The sequence below is a fragment of the Babylonia areolata genome, chromosome 1 (assembly GCF_041734735.1).
Source record: "Babylonia areolata isolate BAREFJ2019XMU chromosome 1, ASM4173473v1, whole genome shotgun sequence".
Classification (NCBI taxonomy): domain Eukaryota; kingdom Metazoa; phylum Mollusca; class Gastropoda; order Neogastropoda; family Buccinidae; genus Babylonia; species Babylonia areolata.
This window is the reverse complement of record NC_134876.1, coordinates 15,723,769-15,733,768: the sequence shown is the minus strand read 5'-3', so window position 1 is coordinate 15,733,768 and position 10,000 is coordinate 15,723,769. Positions and strand designations below refer to the sequence as shown.

The 10,000-nt window shown below is 43.0% G+C and overlaps 1 protein-coding gene across 1 annotated transcript in view; it reads right to left on the bottom strand.

Annotated features, from left to right (window-relative positions):
- Window positions 1-10,000, bottom strand: part of LOC143294709 (neuronal acetylcholine receptor subunit alpha-10-like) — a 36,461-nt gene that overhangs the window by 6,876 nt on the left and 19,585 nt on the right. Inside the window, exons 3-4 of the mRNA XM_076606124.1 lie at window positions 8,580-8,689; window positions 148-602 (exon numbers count right to left, since the gene is read on the bottom strand). Coding sequence (XP_076462239.1) covers window positions 148-602; window positions 8,580-8,689 — 565 coding nt within the window. The remainder of the gene's footprint in view (window positions 1-147; window positions 603-8,579; window positions 8,690-10,000) is intronic.

The window sequence follows — 10,000 nt, the reverse complement described above, 5'->3', positions numbered from 1 at the left end:
CAATTAGATCAATCAATTAATTAATTAATTAATCAGTCAATCAATCAATAAGCAAAGGCACATGCAACCCAGCCGACAGCCAGCCCCCCCCCCCCCCCCCCCCCTCCCCCCACCCACCCACCCACCCATCCTCATTCACTCACTCACCCAGCTGCAGCTTGGCAGGGGACTCTGGCGGTACCCAGAAGATGACCAGCGTCAGGAGGCTGAGCAGCGCGCAGGGCAACACCAGGATGAACGTGTAGAACGCCACCTTCCGCCGCAGCGTCAAGGTGAAGGTCACATCCGGGTAGGGCTCGTCGGGGCAACAGGTGTAGATCTTGACGTTGCGCTTGGCGTAGTTCTCCAGCACGTCCCACTCGTTGCTGACGACGAAGTTGCTGAGGTCGAAGGAGGTCTGCAAAACGAAGTCGATGTTGAGCTTGTTGCCGTTGTAGGTCCAGGAGCCGAACTTGAGGTGGCAGGTCTGCACGTCAAAGGGGAAGTACTTGGTGTCGAAGGAGCAGGAGGAGCGCAGAATGGCCTGCGGCATCCAGAGTGTCTTCCCTTGGTAGTCCACCACCACTAGGGCGTCTCGCTGCTCTCGAAGACGGTCGTCGGCGCTGCGAAAACAATATTATTATTATTATTATTATTATTATTATTATTATTATTATTTACACCTAATCTTGAAAACTAGCCCTAGGCGTTTACAAATATAACACTTATGTAAATATCAAAAAGGAATAATTGAACACAAGATACCAAACATTATCAAAAGTTATTCATCCCTCCCCCCACCCCTCCCAAACACACACACACACACACACACACACACAAATACACACAAGCACAAGCGCACGCACACACACCCGTCATAGCGCACAATCATAAACAGTACACTATCAAAAATACAACTATCAAATTCTGAAGACTGGAACGAGAACGGTCACCAAAACTAAAATGAACAGATCAAAAACAGCAACAAAAACAACAACAATATTAACAAACCAAAAATAAAAACAAAACAAAACGAGAGGACAAAAGGGTAAAAAAACAACATCATGGCTTTGTTGTTCGCTTATGTTCACTAGTACGCGCTTGTAGCTAAATCAACTTCTGTTCGAAACGTGATACACTTTTCACAAGGCAGTGTGATACAAGACTACATGACAATAGACAACACAGCGCAGCACAGCACAACACAGGATGCCAGAACACAGTACAACACAACACAGCAAAGAATAGAACGTGTCGACACAGCACAGCACAGAAAAGTACAGCACAGTACAATACAATACATACAATACAATAAAATACAACATAAAGATATGCCATTAGTACAGTTCTGTGGAGCACCCGCCCACACACCCCACCCCAAGTTATTTTTGAATTTCATTTTATTTTTTATTATTTTTTTATTTATCTATATATTTATTTTTGCATTCACTAACCCCAGTAATTCGTTTGTCATAATCCAGGCAGTAGCCCTTTCTTTGTCTTAATGTGGACTTAGAGAGAGACAGAGAGACAGACAGACAGACAGAGAGAGACAGAGGGAGAGAGAGAGAACACTGTCCGAGGTTCCGTGGCCTTCCCTGTCCTGCTCTCACTCAGGCACACACACACACACACACGCACGCACGCACGCACGCGCACGCACGCGCGCGTCAATACACAAATAATCAATCGACACATCTCTGATGAACGACCCCTCCCCAAAAGCTGCTCAACAACAGATAATAATCCTCTTTGGCATGTTTACTGCTGTGCCTTTCACGAAAGGAAACCTGACAGCTCCGCGTGCACACGCAAACACCCAAACCATCCTATTACACGAACGTCAAAGTGCTTTCGTGTCGTCAAATGTGTTAATCATGCACATGGAATCGGCGTCATGACATTTACCTCACGTTCTATCGCTTTGTTACCAAACGTCAGTGTGGTTTGTGGAAGGTTGGGGGTGTTTGTCCAGTGACAAGCAGGACCCTGCGGGCATACAGGTAAGGGGAACAGCAGTGACTGACAGATATCTGATCAATAATTACATAAAATGGGACCACGAAGAGGTGGAAGTGAGATCGAAGCACACGCACGGAACAGGCTTTTAAATGCCATCGAACTCTCCGCAGATGTAACGAGTTACTGGTGAGGATTTTGCAGGAGCAGGGGAAGGACCACGAGTGAACACTGTCACGCCCATTGAAATGATGTCATTTTTGACTCACTTGTGTAAACAAAGTGAGTCTATGTTTTAACCCGGTGTTCGGTTGTCTGTGTGTGTGTGTGTGTGTGTGTCTGTGTGTGTGTGTGTGTGTGTGTGTGTGTGGTAAACTTTAACATTGACATTTTCTCTGCAAATACTTTGTCACTTGACACCAAATTAGGCATAAAAATAGGAAGAATTCAGTTCTTTCCAGTCATCTTGTTTAAAACAATATTGCACCTCTCGGATGGGCACAAAAAAATAAAACAAATGAAGCCTAATCATATGCAAACTGCATTTACTGTTATATTTATATTTTTGTATTCTCTAAACTTGGCACTTTGATCTGATATTCTGACCCAACAACAAGAGCAGTCATTATTATCATTTTCTGTTCAAACAGGAACTTCTTTTGCTCAGCATGGAAGTTTTATTTATTTTGCAAACGTTTTGGTGCAGATAGTAAAGAAGGGAAATTACTCTGTAATTAATGCTAGGGGACTTAATTTGCTTTAAACTGATCTTTCTCATCTTAAACATTACATTTTGAAATTATACTCAATACATAAAAAGCTTGGATTTTTTTTAAAGTGTATCACAAGTGAGTCTTGAAGGCCTTGCCTCTCTTGTTTTTCAAGCAGTACGTAGGTGAAAAAGAGCGTGAATGAATGGACAATGTATGGATATCCGGATGAATGAATGAATAGTTTATTGCACAACGAATAACAGAACTCTAAATAAGTAGCCAGCTGATATCTTGCAGAACTTCGTTGACCACATCGGAGTGTTACAACTGATGTTGCGCAGTCAGAATGTTTCTTTTATTCATCGTTGTTAAATCAGTTTTATCTATCTGTCAATATCTATTTATCTATCTATCCACTAAGACCAACTTAGTTTAATCGATCTTAAAACCTGAGTTCAACTGCTGGAGAATGCAAGTCATCCTGATAGAATTCAGCACAGTGAAAGGTGAGCGGGAAGTGCTTAACAGACACTATTATACTGCATTCGGGAATCGACAGAGTTGCTGAGTTACATGATCTGTCGGTGACAAGAAGCAGATTCTGGCGATCTTCCTCCAGTTTCCGGATAAACTAGTTTCTTTGCCCGAATCAAAATTTATTTAAATTTATGAAGATGTCGAGCCTCATTTTTTTTTTTCTTTATCAAGCGTCTCGATATGACAAACATAAAGCCGATTTCATACCAGATTACCAGTATTTGTTCTGGTCAGTTGTTGTTGTTTTTTTTTTGTTTTTTTTTTAACCGAACCACATTCGCCGGTGCCAGGCCTGGACATCTACCCTAGTAATCAACAGTGTGGAACCCGTAGTGTGGCTAACACAATGATAGCGGAAGTCCTGGACTCTTCGTTCCTAAAGATTCTCGGCCCAACAGGTCTGGGAGAAGGCATATTTAACCCTTTCACCGCCAAGCTCGCATTTATGCACAGGCGTGGTACAGGACCCATGTCACTGAAAGGTGACCATTTATTGGTCTGTTATCCATGAACCTACTGCTCTTAATGTTCGGTGGTAGGATAGGCCGTATTTTCTATACATCGCTGGGGGAATCCTCAGCTATTCTTGGCACTGTCTTTTCTGTGTTAATACCACAAGGAAATTTTGTACTCTAAATTGACTGGCGGTGAAAGGGTTAATGCAGCTGTGACCTTAGTTCACTCATAGCCTTCCAGTCCAGGACTTTCTTGTATCAGTTTTGCTGATGTACATGGTGAGAGGTCACCGGAATATATGAGTGATTTGAATCTTCCGATCCATAATAAAGAAAAATAGATTTCAACTATGTCCTGGAGGTTTGGGGCAGTGATAGGGGGCATCTCTTGACAGTTTCAAAAGATTTCTGATCCAGATGATCACACAACACGACATTTTGATGTTTTCTCTACAAACGACATATGCAAAATAATCACATTATACCATGCAGAAGAAAGTCTGATAAAAATAAGAACACGGTTTTGTTTTTTTCATGATTTTCGAATAAACTGACATTTCATCACTGACTGACATAACGACTGACATAATTTCACAAGTGATAATGTTCTGTCGTTCAGGCCCTTGTGAGAATCATGGTCTCTGCGACAGTTGTTCATGGAGGTTGGAGCCTACCGATCACGTCATCGTGTTGTTCAATATGCCAATGTCAGTTGCTGGACAAGCCATTGAATGCAGGCAATAATTGCTCGGCTATTGACATCGTTGGGCGAGTGTTTGCTGGCTAACTTTGTGTCCCCAAAAAGAGTTACCGAACTATGGATATCATAGTTGGGAATGTGGATAACGATGGAACCACTGTTGTGAAAATTCTCACTTACGTGTTGTTTCAACAATGCAAAATAATCGATTAAAAACTCTGTCACAAAATCACATAATCAGTTGGGATCTCACAAAAAGTTAATGTACATAGCGTGTATTACCGCATATCGATCGGGGAATTGCAAACACTGCATTTATAACACGTCCGTTGAAGCCGTCAACCAGCTGGACAGTTGGTAACTCCACAGTGCACGTTTGTCTATAGACGCTATCCACACATGATGATATGTGGCTAGAATTCATTAACGATGAATTAAACAAACAGACGAATGAATGAATAGATAAAAACAAACAAACAAACAAAGAAACTAAAAAAAAAAAAAGCAACATAAAAATGTGCAGGATTGTCGTTTGCAATACAACGACACCCAGCAAAGGTGATTTGGTCAACGGGCACAGCTATAAAAGAACATATTCGGGTTGGTGTGAAGAAAGGGTCATATCTAACATTGCTAATGACATCACGTGGTGGGCAAGCATTCGCGGCTACCCCCCCCCCCCCCCCCCCCCCTTATTCTTATAGCACCTGAGAAGCAAATTTTCAGCTATCGAAATATCAGCTGTATGCTGAAGTCAAACGCATAGCAGTTGTAGTAAGGACGAAACGTAGCACATGTTTGACATAGTCATACATCCATCGAAATGATCAGGATGTGAAGGTCTATCCGTAGCGATTTGTCCCGTTGTGTATGCTATGGGTTTGTGAAAGTATTGCTTGGGTTAAGTATGACAGACAGAGCAGATGAACAATGGTTACTGAATGTCATTAAAGACCCAAGTAGACACACACACACACACACACACACACACACACACACACACACACTATGACAAAAAGTGCTTTTTTGCCAGGATGATAAGTACAAACTTTTGTGTGCTTGATTTTTAAGTCTCATTTAGTCCACGGATAGAGACAGACTGACAGACTGGCAGACAGGACAGGGACAGACAGACAGAGACAGACAGAGGCAGACACAGGGGTGGGTGAGGGTGTGTGTGTGGGTGGGGGGGGGGAGTGTGAGAGACAGAAAGAGGGACATTGGGGCATCGGGACAGCGCTACTGACGAAAAAGAAAAAGAAAATAAAGCCGGTAATGCAGAAAAAAGTAAAAGGAAGAAGAAGAAGAAGCAGAAGAAGAAAGGAGGAGGAGGAGCAGGAGGAGGAAAGAAAGAAAGAAAGAAAGAAAGAAGAGAAGAACTCAGAACTCAGAACTCAAAACGTTTTTATTCAAGGATTAAGATTTTAGGCATAGCCTATTCTTCCAATCTGTCCTCGCTAATCTACATTTATTACAAATAGCACACACATAAATGAAAGGAAAGGTTTTCATGCAGAAGGGTATAGAAAATGAAGAAAACAACCCCCACCCCCCACCCCACCCCCCCACACACACCCACACCCGTGCACACACATGCATACACACACTGACGCTCGCGCGTGAGCGCACACACATACATACCCACACACGCACGCACACGCACGAAAGAAAGCAAGCACAGTCCAGCCAGAGACAGAAATCAACTGGGGAATTAGTCCCCGTGTCCCCACGGCGCCAAGGACCACCTTGGGGATTCAGGGGTCAGACACAGAGTGACCCCATTTAGCAGTACACTGTCCCCTCCCCCCCCCATTCCCCCCCCCCTTCCCCTCCAACCCCCACATCCCTCTTCACTGGCCTGGAGGGAACTAAATGGAGAGGCGGTGTGTGGGGGGTGGTGGTGGTGGTGGTGGTGGTGGGGGGGGGGGTGGTGGATGGTGGGTGGTGGGTGACTGGAATGATGCAGAGTGAGGCACTGAGGGAGGAAGCGGTTCAGCACTACTGGGGCTGCTTTTCATCATGCGCTCGTTTGTGATGTGATGTGATGTGATGTGATGCTTTCTCCTGTCTCTTGTCTTCGTCCGTCTGTCTGTCTGTTTGCCTGTCTGTCTGTCTGTCTCTGTCCGCCTGTCCATCTGCCAGATTGCAGTATTGTTAAGAGTTCAACAGATCTGTTGATCACTAATGAATAGAGACAGACAGACAGACAGACACCCACACACACCCACACACACCCACAAACGCGCGCGCGCACACACACACACACACACACACACACACACACACACACACACAGTGGCATACAGACAGACAGCCATACAGACAGACAGACAGACAGACCGACAAACAGAAACAAAGGCAAACAAAATAGACAGGACACTGACGAAAAAGGACAGAAAGAGAGACCAAGAAACTAATCCAACAATGGGGAACCCTAGGGACCAATGATGAAGCCACAGAACCAACCAATCTTCCTCCTTTAACTCCCTCGTCCCTCCTTTTTTTTTTTTTTTGTCACAGCTGACAGCAGATTCCCCACCCCACCCCCCACCCCCACACACACCTCCCCCACCCCCTCGTAACTCCCTTTGGAAGTTTCCTTCGCAAGGTGTGTCTTCTCCTTCTGCCCGTGGGCGTTCGTGTGAAAGAAACCATACCATTCAGTGGTGCGCCAGTAAGGCTGGGAGAGTTAGCCAAGTCGGTTTCACTGTGGTGGAGTTATTTGCTTGCTGCTCCTTGCTGGCAGACGTGCGGCGTACGTGCATCTATATAGCTTCCCTACTTTACCCCAAGAAAATTACTGTTTCATTAGATGAACATAATAATAATAAAAAAAAAATAAATGATTGCTCTATCGTTCAATGTGATACATTTTGGGGGGCTTCTAGCAATTTTTGTGTCCATGTGCATTTGCTATCATGATTAGATTGTGCGGACATATTATTGTTTCTATCTCTTTTTTTTTTTTTTTTTTTTTTTTTTTTTTCAAGCCAGAGTTGGTGTCGACAGACCAAGTAGTTCCAGAGAAAAGGAATCTGCTAAAATTCAGCCTGGACACATACATACATACATACATACATACAGACACACGCACAACCGGAGCGGGGATATTGTATAGACTGACTTTGTTGACACAAGTGACTCAAAATGTCAAACACAAATGAAATATAACTATTAAAGAATATTCATTTGTGTTCCATGTATTTTACAAATGTATTTTAACATATATACATCTATCTCTTTCTATATATATAATACTATATGCATACATGTATATATATATATATATATATATATATATATATATATATATATATATATATATATATTGAATGCTTTGTAAGAATGTTTTTAATGACGCAATGGGAAATAATTCCCTATAACTGCAGAAATACAGTCACAGACGAGAGAAAGGCACTTTAATCAATAGTTATATATATATATATATATATATATATATATATATATATATATATATATATATATGGGTGGTGTGTGTGTGTGTGTGTGTGTGTGTGTGTGTGTGTGTGTGTGCGCGCGCGTGTGTGTGTGTGTGTGTGTGTGCGCGCGCGTGTGTGTGTGTGTGTGTGTTTGTGTGTGTGTAATGGGCAGCTAATAATTCTCATGAAAACCTACACATAGCAGAAATGTACATATGGTATGCACCTGTTTATCTTTTGTTCTCCTTGGGGTTGCAGAACTTTTTTATAAAGTGTTGGGGTGATTTTCCGGCAGCTACTTATCAATTGCAATGCCGTATATCTGCCAGATGTATTGTAATTTGTAGACGTACCTATCCGGCATGTACTTACACATGGCAAAGCTGTATATCAGACAAACACTTACAAACAGCATACACAGTTGTATATCCGGCAGATATGTGAACATTGTAGTCCTGTACATCCGTCAGATACTTACAAATTGTTGAGCTGAATATCCAACAGAAAGAAACACAGAGCTGTTGATCAGGAAGAATTTGATACAGTATAGAGCTGTATGTAAGACAGGTACGCACGAATTGTAGATCTATATGTTTGGCATGTGCAATATGCATATACGGAAGGTTATGACAAAAAGTGCGGATCTGTGCGCCAGCCTTGTATCTACAATCTGTGGAGCTTATGCCCCGTGTATGTATACTACTCACACATTGTAGAGATCTGTATTTGACAAGTATGTCCAAGGTTTTGAGTTGTGTGCCTGGTAAAATATAGAGCGGACGAGTACGGTACTTACAAATTGTAGAGCTGTATGTCCGGCAGCCAGATTTTCTGAGAAGGGACCCTCACGTCCTCAATGTTGTTGTGGTCTGCAGGATTCCACTGGAGGAGGATGTCTGTCCACTCCTATCACAACAATGATAGAGGAAAAGGACGGACACTTTCATACTCTGTCTCTGTCTGTCTGTCTTTCTCTGTCTCTGTCTGTCTGTCTGTCTATCTCTCTCTCTCTCTCTCACACACACACACACACACACACACACACACACACACACACACACACACACACTTTCACTTACACGTATGCGTACACAGTAATTCCCCCTTCTCCCACTCGATTTTTTTTCTTCCCTCGTCTAATATCACTTACAGTGAAAAGACGTTAAACTAAAGAACGAACACACACACACACACACACACACACACACACACACACACACACACACACACACACACACACACACACAGGGGTTTCACAGGATGGTCAAGTCTGTCGTCGTTACCATCGTCGGTAACATTTTACTAATCAGTGGACATCGACTCAGGCATCGCAATCACTATCACGTCTTATCGTTGTAGTCGTCATTTTTATCATTTGTATTTTTATGTATTTTGTATTTTTCTCTCTCTTTTTTGTTACAACAGATTTCTCTGTGTGAAATTCGGGCTGCTCTCCCCAGGGAGAGCGTATCGTTACACTGACAGCGCCACCCATTTTTTTTTGGTATTTTTTCCTGCGTGCAGTTTTATTTGTTTTTCCTATCGAAGTGGATTTTTCTACTGAATTTTGCCAGGGACAAACAACCCTTTTGTTGCCGTGGGTTCTTTTGCGTACGCTAAGTGCATGCTGCACACAGGACCTCAGTTTATCGTATCATTCGAATGACTAGCGTCCAGACCACCACTCAAGGTCTAGTGGAGGGGGAGAAAATATTGGTGACTTAACCGTGATTCGAATCAGCGCGCTCAGATTCTCTCGCTTCCGATGTGGACGCGTTACCTCTAGGCCATCACTCCACTACCATGCCTCATCATCGCCATTAACACGTGGTTATGAACGAAACATTTTTGCTTGCCTCGCCTTGCACTGTGTCATGCCATGGCCATGACGACAATCACTATCTTATCATCACATCATTATTCCATGTCATTGTTATCATCGCCGTGGCAACAGAACAGAGACATAGTTTCTGTCATCGTCAACAGATACTCTTACATACAGACAGACAGACAGACAGACAGATATACAGACATGGGGACAAATTCTGAGTCCGAGAGAGAGGAGGGGAGGGAGAAAGAGGGAGCGCGATATAGATAGATAGAGACAGACAGACAGACAGACAGAGACAGAGAGAAGAACCACTTCACTTGATGAAGGCACTCCATTTCATGCCATGTATTCTTTCAGTCATTTTTTTTTTCATTCGTGTGTGTGTG